At 41.8% G+C, this 14,847-nt stretch overlaps 2 protein-coding genes across 2 annotated transcripts; both read right to left on the reverse strand.

Moving 5' to 3' along the window:
- Positions 1–1,098: 1,098 nt before the first annotated feature.
- Positions 1,099–2,528, reverse strand: LOC115565157 (27 kDa glycoprotein). The gene is made up of 2 exons (XM_030390162.2): positions 2,213–2,528; positions 1,099–2,148 (listed from the first exon to the last, which is right to left on the reverse strand). The coding sequence occupies exons 1-2, from the start codon at positions 2,376–2,378 to the stop codon at positions 1,376–1,378; spliced, it is 939 nt and encodes a 312-aa protein (XP_030246022.1). The 5' UTR covers positions 2,379–2,528; the 3' UTR covers positions 1,099–1,375.
- An 8,662-nt stretch (positions 2,529–11,190) lies between these two features.
- Positions 11,191–13,675, reverse strand: LOC115565265 (uncharacterized). Its single transcript, XM_030390339.2, has 2 exons — positions 13,069–13,675; positions 11,191–12,998 (listed from the first exon to the last, which is right to left on the reverse strand). The coding sequence occupies exons 1-2, from the start codon at positions 13,226–13,228 to the stop codon at positions 11,446–11,448; spliced, it is 1,713 nt and encodes a 570-aa protein (XP_030246199.1). The 5' UTR covers positions 13,229–13,675; the 3' UTR covers positions 11,191–11,445.
- Between the last annotated feature and the right edge of the window lie 1,172 nt (positions 13,676–14,847).

Genomic DNA, 14,847 nt, shown 5'->3' on the forward strand with positions numbered 1-14,847 from the left:
AATTATATAAATTTAATTTTTTTTTATATAAATATATATTATATGTTTTATAGGCGTTTGAAGTTGAAAAAAAAAAATCGAATATTAATGTTACTGACTGTATTCATATGACCCTACCTAGTACTACTCGTACATACATATATATGTACATGTTTCGGTCATTATGGGGCGCATGAGTAATTGGGCTAAAGCTAGCTAGCTTACTCCTCTATAAATGTATATAAATATGTATATATTTATACAAATATTTAATTAACGCTGAGGCATGCCTAAAAATTTTGCATTATTTTTATCATTTAATTCAAGTAATGCTCTAATTTTTGCATATTTTGTTATAATTTATCTAGAAGATAGAAGGAACTGAAAGCCGAAAGTTATTAGCGTATCTTTATTTTGCGTCTCTTTTCTAATATAAATACAGCGCTAGTCTATATTTATAAGAACTCTCATCAATATGGAATGGGATATTCCCCGTCAAAGTGCCAGCGACTCCTCTCTAAAACATTTAGAAATATGTTGTCTGATTACCGCCAGGTACTACTCATAGCAAGAGCAGAGGTACGACTATCATATATACCCATTACAGTCTCGATTCACGCAAAGGGGTATATTGCGCTGAACTTTTAATAGTTTCATTCGATTTAAGCGAGCAGCTCAAAAGTATGCAACGATTTGACTGCAGTCTTACGAGTCGGGAGGTAGCGTAAAACTCAATAAAGCTGCTCCAAAACGTAACAGAAAACTCGTTTAGGAAAGCATACAAATTCAAGTTTTATTAAGTAACTTTTCTGAATGAAGTAATTCATATACCCCATCATTTTAATTTTATTCTTAGCCCAGCATGTGAGCCATACTTTATTACCCAACCATATATAATTTGGTGAAAATAAAAGTGCCTCGATTTGATAAGAAGAAAACCTTCCGGTTAATAGCGTAAATTATTTATATACATCAAATTCATATTTACGTCCGATGTATTTGCTGATGATGAAGCGATCGTTCGATCACGGCTATTATGGAGACGATTGCCCCAACACAGCTTACCGCAAGTCTGGGATATCGTTGGCATGGGTCGAAAGGCAGAACGGTTGCTTCACATATCGTAATTGTTTGTTTATTATAGGCAATAAATAAAGTTGTCATTAAATTACAAAGTACCGCACATAAGCATTCAAACAAAACAAAATAATAAAAAAAAAAAACAAAAACAAAAAAAATGTATAAATAAATATGCTCGCTGGAAACGTTATCACTACTCTCATTACTCCAGATAAGAAAAAAAAAATTAATGATATATATTTATATGATTATCAATGGAAATAAGGAATACTTTAAACACTTTATCAAAGCCACGATGAATTCTAGTTGTGATAGCCTAGTTGCGCAGCAGGAGGGCGCCCAGCGTGAGGGCCAGGGTGCCGCTGAGGGTGGCGGAGAGGGTGCCGGCCCCGTCCCCAGTGTGATTGCTGCTGGCCAGCAGAATGGGGCGCTCGTTGGCACGGGCGTCCATCCAGGCCTTGCAGTCGGTCTCGTTCTTCACGAAGCGAAAGATCGACTGGACAATGTTGGCGGGCGTGATCTCGGCACACTGCTCCAGATGATGCAGCACACAGGCCTCGAAGCTCTGCAGGTCGACGCAGTGTGTGGGCGAGAAGAGCAGCTCGGGCCGGCTCATCAGATCGGGCACCTGGCCGTCCTTGGGTATATACTGATGGAATGATCTGTTCAGGCAGTTGCTGATGCTCTCCCTGTTCGCCTCCAGGCACTCTGGCCCCTGCTCGGCCACAAACAGGGCAATCTGATCGCCGCCGCGAGAGCAGGCGAAGTTCAGCAGTGAAGAGCCCAGACGCATCATGGTGGCCTGCTGACGCAGCTCCTCGGTGTTCAGGCAGGGCTTCACCTTCTCGTTGAACTCGCGCACACAGCCCTCGGCCTCGGGCGCCCGCTGGCAGTACTTGTGAAAGACGGTGTCCAGCTCGCCGATCGGACGGGCTGCCTCCATCTCGGCCTGCAGGGCCGTCAGATTGGCCAGCCCGCTCAGGCAGGCGCCCAGCTTGCCGGCCGCATCCTCGATATCCTTGTACAGCGTCGCATTGTCCTTGCCAGTCGCCTTCTTGCACTTCTCGCGATAGACGCGCTTAATATCATCTGCCAAAGGGAAGCAAAGCCAAATCATTAGCCATTGCCCATTCGTTATGTCACCTGCACTCACCCATGCTGACATTCGTGTTGCGGAACTCGGGCGGCAGAAACTGCGCCGAGACGCTCTCCAGCTGGCTTGAGGTCAGCTTCTGTGGACTGGGACTGGCGCGCGCCTCCAGCAGCAGGGCGCCCAAGGCGGCCAGCAGGCACACGGCGATCAGAGCGTATTTGTTCATGTCGGCTGTCTCTGCAGTCTGAGTCGAGTTGAGTATGCGATCGGTAGTTGGTGGAGCTACTACTACTACCTATGTGTGCTGCTGTGGCTTCCGTTGCCTCCGTACAGCGCGCGTTGCTACGAGTGAATGAGAGCGGCTGGCGTTCAAAAGCGCGAGCAACTGCGATTCGATTGTGTACAGTGGGGCGTGGCGTTGCGAGCGCTGTGCGAAATATCTACAATTTGCCGACGGTATCAGACCACATACATACACACATACATGTACATGTAACTACTGCTTAGCAGCTGCAATAAGAGATAAGAGATATATACAAATATACATACATACACATATACACACATACATGCAGAGTATATGCAATTATATGCTATCGATAAGTTTACTGATTGCTATCGCTGTGCACAGCTATCGATAGCTCTTTTAATTGTAATTCTGCACAAAATTATATTTATGTATTTTCTTTTTGCACACTTTCGCTTGAACTGAAGACATTTCTTATCAACAACTTAAAGCTGCATGGAGCAGATATGATAACAATTGTCAGCTCTTTGGGACACTGTGCCGTCGCGCCGGCATTTCGGCCAAGTGTAATCAGCACAGTGACATAATTCTCTCTTTACGTTCGCTGCAAATTTTGCAACATTGGAGCATGCGGGCAAAGGGTAATGTCGACGTCTGACGACTGATTTACAGGGAATTAACACGCTCCAAGGCACACATATCTCGATATGTGCCGATATACAAAGTATGACCGTATATGCCACATATGTGTGTGTGCCTGGGCTTATGTATCTGACTTTTCCATAAGCTGTTTGCTTATCTTATCTGGCTGCTGTCCATAATGTTTTTTTTTTTTTAGCGCTTATTGCATTATCGATATATCAATATATGTACAGACATACATATGTACATATATACAACCGATCCATTTAGTAACAGCAACGGAATGCTCTAAAATAAACTGATAACTAATAGCAGTTAGCTGATTATCAATTATCACGACAAACCTATACCCACACACACACACACACAAAGGCCTCGGTGGTTCAATTGCAGCGTCAGCGGACTTCTCATACGTTTTTCACACTCAGTGCTGATCTACAGTTACACAGTTCATTAAAATTGCTATTTATGCTAGCTCGACTGTTTTCATTATTATCAGCTGTTCCTGATGTTATTTAATATGACTTGGGCATTTCGTAATAAGTTTACAACGAGAGCAATTAATGCTTTTCGCAGTGGTTTCGCGAGCAAACACTTAAAACTAAAAATGCAGCAAAAGAGAGAGAGAGAGACAGAGCGAGAGAGAGAGAGAGAGAGACAGAGGGCGAAGCTTGAAAAACGATAAGTCTATATAAACCACGTACGACGTAATAATAAAGTATTTTTTGTGACTGCGACGATCTTTGACTGGAATTACTCTAACGGCTTAGACCCTGTAGAGCACTGATGCCATTTCAGCATTTATCCCGTCAGATCTGGCTTTTATTCCAAAGTTCGATTGCGGGAAAATATCTTGAGTTATATCTTTATTTATATATACATATATATATTTTTTTTTCTTTAAATTTAATTATTATTATTATTATTTTTTTTTTTTTTTTTTTTTTTTTTGTATGTATATAACTATATTATTTAATAGAAATCACAAAATTAATAAAATGCATAAATTTGTATATGCATGCCTCACATAAAACCTGCAAAAATGTGTCGAGATCCCGATTCACGATTTTTGCCTTTCCAGCTAGATCTAGCTTTTTGTGCTGTGGAAAAAATGTCAGCACTGCTGTAGAGCCTTAACCATAATTTGTTATTTAATTGTTTATAAGAGAGCATCAATCATTAATATTTATGCATGTGGATATAAGCCTAACTGCTTAGCCTCTAACAGTCATGAAGCTAATTGTCGCAGCTATTCCTCAGTCATCTCCAGCTATAATAGTCGACTATTAGCTTGTGCACTGAGCAAGTCAAGCTCGAATCCAATCAGTCGATCTCAAGTGCATACTGTGCTATATATTAATAAACGTACCCAAAGATCTATCTCTCTCTCTCTCTCTCTTCCTCTCTCTCTCTCTCTCGACTGTGCGAGCTTAGCTTGAGCCCTGTCGGGGCAAAAGCTCAAGTTTATGAACGGAAACCGGTTGGACAAAGCGACTGAGCGCATACTAAACGACATTCAACATTTTACACAGGCGATCAAAGTTCGTCAGAGCAGTGGCTACGTAATGACTGCGATAAGCTTTATCGCCCCACGGCTCTATATGAATGAATTGAGGCGACCGGGAAGCGTGAAGTGTGAACTGGGAAGCGAGTTGCGGAATGCCTCCTGGTCAAAGTCCAATCAGCTAATTGTAGCGACGCATTCGAGAGCTTTGTTTCTCTGAGATGCATACATTAATTATCCGCAGAGGGTATTAGCTAGTTTATCATTGAGATGAGCGAGAGTGAGCGGGAGAGGCGAAGGAAAATGTCGCTGAATTATGCGTGTTTTGAGTCGATAATACATATTGTTATTGGCATTGACAGATTTTTCAAGAAATTCATATAATTTACCAAGCTTGGCGCGTTTAACTATAAACACCTCAATAGCTCGAAGGCATCAGAGTCCCACGCTGCAGTCATATCGTCTGCTCTGCATGAAGCTAGCCATCCCTTGATTACGCATGAGATAGCCTGGATAACAATTACATCACTTCCACAGCTAATAACAACATATTAATATATGCACAAGCCGAAAAATACTTAATCTTATCACAGTTCAGATATGTTTTTGTGTAAAGGCCAATAAAACTGATAGCTAAGTTGGGCGGATTCGACCTTTACATATTGACTTGTCACACATACTTAGCTGCCACACTTAAACCGTTCAGGAGAGTTTCCTAACTACAATTTGTTTTCCTCTAATAAATAAAATACTTTCTCTTAAGATTAAGTTGCCAAAAAGGTAGCAGGACAATAATCCATAAATATATATTTTATCAAGCAAAAACAAGTTCAATATAAACTTGAATGAACATGTTATTTGATCTGACCTAAAGGCTATCCTCATAAGCTCTTCAGCAGCAACAAAATGCTGAGAGTATTTCAATATTTGTATTGCCAAATAGTTATTTGACATGGAAATTCATTCGTATGGAATTACAATTAAAAATCAATCATCAACTCGTATATTATACACATTTACAGATGTTGCTTTTGCTTCTCATTTGTATTTGTATTTGTATTTGTGCATGACGCAAAAGCCGTGCAGAAATTCAATTCTATTTGAGTTCCCTTTTTTACAATCCATGTGAATCAGCTTGGGGTATATTTATTTATTTTAAACAACGTTGACAATTGTTTTCGCTTCAGTTTATGCAATTAGTCATCAAAGTCTTTTGCACACACACACACACACACACACACATGCACCATCTGCCTCTCCCATTCATGCTTGGGCTCTCTTTGTGTTTCTCCTCTGATTAGTATCTAGTAGTAGCTGGCACACAATAAACGCATAGCATACTTTTAGGGGAAGCCGAAACGGATACACACACCGCGGAAACGCCGCCAGCGCGCTGCTGCACACAGAGCGCATTGTGTATACGCAGCGTATTGGCCCAGTTAGTGGATTTGTTATGAATGCGCGGTGCAGTCTAGCAGGCGGCTCCCTCCGTAAGCAGCTCACTCGCTGGCCTTACTAATTGTGAGCTGGCAATAAGCTAAATACTGTATATTTGCAAATTCAGCTTTGAGGCAGGCAAACATACACACACACATATACACACAGGTGTGTGTATGCATATGCACAGGTGAGCAGCGAGAGTGCAGGTGATGATTAAATTTCGGAATTTCATATGCTGTCAGTTGCCAGAAGCTGCACGACTCGCATGTAATCATCTGTGTGTGTGTGTGTCTGTGTGAGTGTGTGTGTGTCTCTGTGTGTGTGTATCAAACGAAAGCTTGAAGCTTTACTTTCCAATTAGGTTAACAAATATAATTAATTAACAGATTCATGAGTTATTAACTGCATAAACTAATGCTAATACTAATACTAATACTAATATAATATTAATAAAAAAATAAGAGACAGAAACAGAGGAGATCAGACGAATAAGGACAACACGAAAAAAATAGTACTTATAAAATTTATATTAATAAATAATAATAATAATATTAATAATGATATTAATAATAATATAATAATAATAATCATAATAATAATAATAATCATAATAATAAAAATAAATAATAAATAAAAAATATTAAATAATAAATAATAAATTAGTAATAACAAATTAAATAATAATAATATATGAATAATATAATAATAATAATAATAATAATAATAATAATAATAAAAATGATAATAATAAAATATAATAATAATAATAAAAATAATAAATAATAATAAGAAGTAATAATAATAATAAATAATAAATAATAATAATAAGTAATTATAATAATGCCAATATTAATTCATAGATAAATAGTATGAATAGCAATGCATCTGAATATGTGATGTGCGCTGCTTGATGCTTGTTTGTTGGCCTGAGCGTGACCATGGGCGCGACCGTGGGCGTGCCACCATGTCGCCGTTAACAACAATGGCAGCAACAACAACAATGGCATAGAGCATGCTATGTTTTTAAATGAAATTAAGCTAATTTGGGAAACTGCCAACGTGTCGTCGTGCCCTTCCTGGCCGGAACCTGTCGACATACTCGTCCTGGCCGTGGTTTAATTCAATGCAGGGCCACGGTACATATCACGACCTCATCTGAGCGCGCCTCTCTCTCTCCCTCTTTCTGTATGTGTGTGTGTGTGTGTGGGCTGTCTGTCTGTTAGCTATTTGAAGCACATGCTACCTGTCCGTGCGTTTGCTCGTTCACTCGTTTGTCCGCCCGTGCTGGTCTGTGTATCGTAATTTATTATCCTGCATGGCAAAAGGGATTTTCATCAATTAATCATGCTGACGATTCAGCTGCAGTTGGACAACCAGAACAACACACTGCTACTGCTGGCTGGCCTCGCATTTAATCGGCCGAGAGTTGACCCAAAGATGAGCCCATGCTCCGTACGAAATCTGTCCGTACTTAAATTACGGCTATTAACTCTTTTACGTTATTTACGTTCAATATTCGAGCAGTTTAGAGAGTGGATGCTGGATGCTGGATGCTGGACGCTGCTGCTGCAGCTCATTAAGATGGCCATCTCACTTCGACTAGATTTCCGCCTAGATCATATTAAGCAGATGCTGATGAGCGTATACTCCCGGGATACTCTCCTCATGAACTTCTTTTCAGCCCCGATTCATATATGTATGTATATGTGTTTTTGAGACTGATTCGAGTATATTCAAAAGATATCAATCACTCGCTCCAAGTGAACTGCAAATCAGGGCAGACCTTTCGATTTGAATTTTGAATAGCAGCGCCCAGCTCTGCCCCGGCTTGGCTTCTGGCAGCGTCCCAACAAGAAAGTCCACCTACAACCCTGGCTGGCTGCCGGGTGGTGCCTGTGCATGACCCGGCTGCTTGGAGTGCGGGCATTAAAGTGATTTATGGACTGGCCGGCACACTGCCAAAGAGTCCGCCGCCACGCATAGACAGAGTCGTGTGCTCGGTGCGTTGTGAGTGAATCCAACTATTTCAGCCGGAGCTGTTGCTGCTGCTCTTTTGTGTGTCGGCTTTAAATGCATCTTTGGGCAATTCTCGGTTAGGTTTCCATCAATTATTAAGCAGGCCAATGCCAGCCGGCTCTGCAGTGTGTGGAGCAGAGCCAAATTTGACTTAGTTCTTCGATTAGTTTATTATGCAAAATTTAATTTGAATAAACAAGCAATCAATTGCTGAAGAGTGGTGAGAGAGAGAGAGGGGGTAGGTTATGTCTGTGTGTGTGGGGGTGTGCCTGGGTGCATATATAATGCTCAGCCATTTGTATTAGCTGCAAAGACCATAAACGACTTGATTGACTGCGCTTTAGCCATGCTTGCATGCGTGTGCATGTCTGTGTGTGGGTGTGTGTGTGTGTTTACCTGGCTATGGCATTGACGTTTACGTTTGAAAGGTGCAGCCAAAGCCCGTTTGAGCGCTAAGCTCCACAAGGAGCAGGGCCACGAATCAAGTAGCCCGATCCGGCCGGAACTAGCCGGCATTTTCAGCTAATAAGCTGACAAAAGCTTTGCCCATGGCTCTTTCACATTTTGCCATGTAATTTATTTTCAATTTTCTTTCGTTTTTGTTGCCTTCTTTCTCTGGTTAAGCATTAAATGCATTTTTGTTGTTCTGCTTTCTAGGTAAATAACGAGCATTGGCTGTATGTATGCTTGTGTACAGATATGTATGTATATATAGAAATGAGTATACACACACACACATGTGTATGTATATAAATTGCATTTGGCCCTTTTTGTTCACAATTTGTGTTGCACTAATTAGTCAAACTGCAATCACACGATTCCACAACAAATGCAAAGTAATTGAAACCGAATCACATCGAAGCGAACTGATTTGTTTTGAATAAATGCCGTTAAATAATGCAACAATTTAAATGCATTAACAATTAGCGAGCACACACAGCTTTATAATGTTTTTTCTCTCTATAAATTATTTAATTAATGATGTAAGGCCATTTGAAACCCTATCAAAGGTCTCTGATTCAATATAGAAGCTTAATATATGCAAATTAGTTGATATGATTTAAATGAAGCTTGCTGGAATGGCTAATGTGGGTAATTGGAGGAGCAGGCGGGGCAGAGACTGCAGACAGTATACGTGTATTCTTGATCCGCCTCTTAGCTGCTTTGTATTGCATCGAAGTCCTGCAAGTTAAGCTTAAACGACGAGCTAATTATATTTGCCTTTATGCACGTGCATACATATATGTATATCCTATATCCCATATAAATATATGTACATACATACATGCTCAGCTTAGATATATTCTAATTCTAGTTTATGCTTTTATCTCGTTTACGTTTTCATAACTTTATCTGGTTTCTTAGCCAGCTTCGCAGCTTATTTAAGCCATTAATTTGTGGGCGGGCGCTGCAACTCAGGGATTCAAGTGGCTCGTGCGGCAGCCACTGCTTCTGTTGCTGCGGCTTGTAGCAGCTAACGTCTGGTCTGCATTGTGATGTAATGTGACACCAGCTGCTTAATGTTTTGGTTAAAAGCATTTTAAGTGAAATGCAGCACACATACACAGAATGAGTAGCAGTGAGAGAGCGAGAGAGTGAGAGAGAGAGAGAGAGCGGGCGAGAGAGCATTTGGCTTGGCATGAAAACACCTCCAGGTTCACTTTGCCATTTTGGGAAAACGCTGCTGTCGCTGCTTCCATTGCACGAGTACAATAACTCAGCGCCTTTTGCTGGCCGCAAGTACAAGGCACTGCCGCAGAGCCAGCAGAGGCAACGCAAACGCAAACTCATCAAGCCACACACACACACACACACACATACGCTGGCAATTTGCTTAAGCGAAAGGTTGCAACATATGAGCCAAAAAACGATGCAACAAGCAGCAGCAGCAGCAGCAGCAAAAGGATGCCAACGAGCAGCGAGCGCGACGACCAGTTGCACAGTGGTTAAAAATCGATTTAATACGTGCCAAAATTGTATAGTCTGGAGAGAAAACTGAGTCTATGATATAAACAATAATATTTATCATATTATACTTTTTTTTTATGTATTTTAGAGCAAATGCCAAATGATATTCAATAGATCTAGCCGATAGTAATCGAGTATTGTGTTCTCACTACAGATTTAATATCGCGATCGAGCCAAAGTATCGACATGCCACACTCAGGCGGCTTGCACGTTTTTGTTGCCCATCTGAAGGCCATACGCAGTCCATCACATCAAACCAAATTGAATTGATTCTGAGATGCTTAAAGAATCATAAAAATAATGTGAAAATAAAACTCAGTCTAAAAGCCAAACTTAAGGCCGACTACAAAGCTTATATTACGTCTGCCTAATATACGTATTCAGCATTCCGTTTGCTTTGTATTTAATAAATCCAGCAGAATCCAGTTATAGCCATGCTCTACGAACGGTCGTTAAATCAGGCAGCTGCTAGGCCATATAACTTAGCTCACATAAGTTTATCTGGGGACTCAGAACTTTCGTAATATGCAGATTCTGTATATACTGTATATACTGTATATTCTATATATACTGTATTTATTAGTAAATTTGTATATTTTTACTAAGCTTTACTTTAAAAAACAATTGAATTACTTGAAATTGTCTTTCGTATATTTTTTCATCCAGTTATTGACTACGTTTGACCACTGTGCTGTGGGCAAGGCGCAGCCGGCGCAGGATGTTGCATCGACAAAAAGTAGCGACTGCACAACATCATCATTCATTTGCGCTCAGGTGCGTTTTTGTGCGCACTTCTGAGTACACACACACACACACACTAAGGCTGGTTTCGTTTACCATTTAGTTGTGTTTACGTTTAGTTTGCCAGATAGGCTATGCGCCAGTCAGCGCCTTAGGCCAGACCCAGACCCAGATCCAGAGCCAGAGAGCGTCTCCCATGCATAGCTCGGCGCCAAGCAACAGTGCCACATTTGCCGATTGTTTGCCGGCTTTATCTAGTTCTAGTATTTATCTAGTAGTATTTGGCCGCAGCGATTGTTATGCTGACGCTAAAACAAATATTCAGATCATTGAAATTCCAGCAAAGCTCACAATTCATCAACATTGGATTGGTAAATCCAATACAATGGAGGTGACGAAAAACATAAATAGAAAACATTTAAGCAGATCTTTTCAAGAACGTCTATTTCTACACGTATATTTACATTTGACTATTGTGGGTATTTTTAAATTTGAAATTTATATTTACATTTAAAAGTAGTATGACAGCTTATCGATCTAACAAAGTTCCAGTTGCTACATAGTCGGCGTGTGAGTTTAACGAGTTAGATAATGTAGCCAATATAGTTCTTGGAAACCTTGATAGAGCCTAATCTACGGGTGGGCCATTACATTATTAAATAAAGAAAAAAAAAAAAAGTGTATATATAAACAAAAAAAACACGCCAGCCTAGCATTTGGATGAGATACGAGAATCTACCCCATTGAGATTGATTTGTTTAATTGGAGCTCGTCGTCCTTGTGACGCTGCTCCTTGGCAATCAGCACCTGCTCCACGCTGGGCAGAAAGCCGAGCCGCTCGTATTGGGCATAGACACGCTGCTGCAGCAACGGCTGAAATCGCCAAATGCTGTCGTCTATGATGGGATTATCTAAGAGGAGAGTCTTGTCTTCCGGCTCGCGGTAGTGCTGCAGCTGGGCATACTGGATGGGTACCGATTTCGCCTCGCACTCGCCCGTATCCGCCCGAAAGAGTGGAAAGTGGTTGTGCAGCCCGATCGTATAGCGTGTGGAGTGCAGGCACTTGGTGGCCGAAAATCGATCACTGTGCTCGGCAACGCGCTCCACATGCTGCAGCATGTAGTAGAAGCTGGGCAGCTGCTTATATACCTTGGGTCGTTCGGGGTAGGCCGGAAAGTAGACGTTGCGAAAGCAAAAGCTAACCCATTCACTGCAGTTCCACGTCTCCCGCTGATAGTCGGGCACCTTGTACGCCAGATCGATTAGATCTGTCCAATTGGTGACATTGCCCAGCGGCATGATCACCTCATCAATGTCAAAGGCGCCAATGTAGTCGTACTTGTACATGTTGCGATAGAAGCAGTCATTGTACGGTATCATTTCGTTCAGTAAGCGATTCAAGGTGTCCGCATGCATCGCATAGTGCTGCAAGTGTGGCATAGCGTGCGGCTCGCCGCGTGCCATCGAGATGGGCCTCAGCTCCACAAAGCCGGGACTGGTTTGCATATAGTCGTTCAGCACTCGCGTTATGTTCGGATGTATCTGACAATCATAGAAGACCACCTTGTCGGCGCCCAGAATGCGTATCAACTCCAGCCACTCAATTAGGCGCCAGGACAAGTCTCTGTAGATAAAGTCCATGCACTTGAGGCAGACCATAAACCGTAATGGTTTCCGTTGTAGTTGCGTGTTGTTCGTTTGCTCCTGCTGCTGTTCCGGCTGCTGCTTCTGCGCAACGTCTGTGACAGCTGTACTACTTTCGTCCGGCTCGTAAGTGACACGCATTAGATTCCGTGACTTGTCGCAGGGCTGCGTTACCAGCGACACCATTTCAGGTGCCTCCTGGGCGTTGCTGCCGTTCGTTTTGGGCAAACAGCAGCTGAGGAGCGTTGGGTAGGAATAGGCCGAGGAACCGCCCCATAACCAAATTAACTTGTGATCTGTGACATTCACGACAACCGGCTCGACGCGATCCCTGAACCAGAGCTGACAAAAGGTTGCCGGATAGCGCATCTTTTCATGCTGGCCATAGTAATTGATCATGGTTAGCACGCGCACCACCGGCGCCTCGCCCATCATCTCCCTGTTGTCGTAGTAGGCGCCATAGATGTGGTAAGTGAGGTTGTCATTCAGGAAAGTTTGCCAATAGTCGTTGCTGAAATCGATGTTCAAGGGGCCGGGCACTTGGCCGCATTTCGGTGTCTCCGCACTTCGACGCAGCATTTCCTCGAGCGGAAATGAGGGCAGCTCCTTTCGTATCAGTTTCAGCTGTTCCGTCCAGCTGGGCTCTAGAACATGCCAATGTTTAATTAACAACTCAATTAACCGCCATTGTGACATGTTGCCATTGTGACCTACCATCGCTTTTGTCCACCAGCAGCTCATCGATGATCACAAAGCGCTCTGGTGGAACTACCTCATTCGAGCTGTCATAGCTAAAGAACATGACCATGATGAACAGCTTTATGGAGATGATCACGAAGAGTAATTTGCCCAAGCGCACATGACCCGTCAGCATATTGCGCTCAGTTGGCTCTCCACTTGCTCGCTGCTGTAGAGATGTGAACGCACTCCAATTCCAATTCCAATTCCAATTCAAATTCCAATTCAAATTCCTATTCAAATTTCAATTCCAATTTCAGTTCAACTTTGAATGCCGATCCACGCTTAACGCTCGATGCTTGGCTTGCGACAGCCACCGCTGAACTGTGGTCGGCGGCTCCGCTCGGATCGCAGTTAACTCTCAACCGAATAGATTGCTGCAGCGCTTACGTAGACACAGTTGCCTTAGCGCAACATTTAACTAAAATGTTTATGTTGTGTACAGATAAACATAACTACTGCACACGTATAGATATGTTCTTCATTTATTCTTATTTATTTTGTCGCTTCTCTTTTTATGGACCATTACGAACTGCTCTATCAACGAGGCCTGTCGAAGCACTTGACTATTTGTCGCCACGTTTTCACGGTTTCTGTGTTATCATTTGTCCTGAGCACATATGCGGCTTACATGAAATATTCGCATTACATTTTCTAATTTTCCGGTTTGTTTTGAGGGCAGTTGGCCACAAGTTTTCTGTGCAATAAGAGCCGAAAATTGTTAGACTTTTTTTTTATATTTTTAATTTGGTTTTCGCGATCGAATTCTTATATTGAACGGAATTACCTATAATCGCATAAAATAAGAAATATTTTGTATTAATATGTATATAGATCAGGGCTCATTGCTATTCGACTTTTAATTTCTTATTAAGTTTTAAAATTTACTATATAGAATATAATTCAAAGTAAATACCTTTTAATTAATATACCATATATATATATATAGCTCCAAGACTGACGAGCTTTAGCTGCTGCGTTTACTGGTCAACCTGCATCCGATTGTTCTATATATACATGTACATGGCTTAAAGTCTTCTCTCTGTCACGTCGACTTTCCATGAGTCTACTTATCGCTCGCACACTCTTTCTCTGCAGCTCATTGCGATTTTCTACAACTCGAGCATGGGCACGTTTTTTAGCGATGCGCTGTATCGTGGCCGAGCTACCATGACTGATTCCTGTTGCCATCAATTGAAGTGTATAGAGTCATTGAGTCTTAATTAGATTCCATGATGCCAAATGTCGATGCGATCTCAGGCGTAAGGGGTCTATTGAAACAGCAGAGGCAACAGATTAGAACAGTTGGGCTAATAGTAAATGAGTTCACAGCTGGCGCTGTAAGTTAACAGCTACAACGGCTCTGCTGTTGCATGTTGCAACATCGACAAGTTGCGCCATTTGGCAGTCGCGTATCGACTCGCTTGCAACTCGTATGCGGCTGCTGTGAAGCGCCCTGAAAGGGGCCCACAGAAACTATTCAGATGCGTTTAGATTGTTTACGTCTGGCTAGCCAACATATGGAAATGGCCGAGGCAGAGCATAATAACTGTATGACACTGCCTGGCATATTACCTAATTTGCCATTTAGATCGTTGGCCCAACAACTTGTGGCTTTGTCATTTGCTAATTAATCACTGTTCTGAGAGCATTTGAATTTTGGCATGCATAGATTAGATTATTATGATTGTTCTTCTTACAACGGGACTTTAAGTGCGTAGCACGAGATAATAGTCTAAAACTAGTTTTGTATGC

Source organism: Drosophila navojoa, chromosome X (genome assembly GCF_054131105.1).
Source record: "Drosophila navojoa isolate 15081-1374.11 chromosome X, UAZ_NAV_1.0, whole genome shotgun sequence".
Lineage (NCBI taxonomy): Eukaryota > Metazoa > Arthropoda > Insecta > Diptera > Drosophilidae > Drosophila > Drosophila navojoa.

Coding starts and splice junctions, on each gene's coding strand:
- LOC115565157 (XM_030390162.2), bottom strand. CDS start 2,378: ATGAACAAATACGCTCTGATCGCCGTGTGCCTGCTGGCCGCCTTGGGC. Junction 2,149..2,212: donor CAACACGAATGTCAGCATGG/GTGAGTGCAGGT, acceptor TCCCTTTGGCAG/ATGATATTAAGCGCGTCTAT.
- LOC115565265 (XM_030390339.2), bottom strand. CDS start 13,228: ATGCTGACGGGTCATGTGCGCTTGGGCAAATTACTCTTCGTGATCATC. Junction 12,999..13,068: donor GCTGGTGGACAAAAGCGATG/GTAGGTCACAAT, acceptor GGCATGTTCTAG/AGCCCAGCTGGACGGAACAG.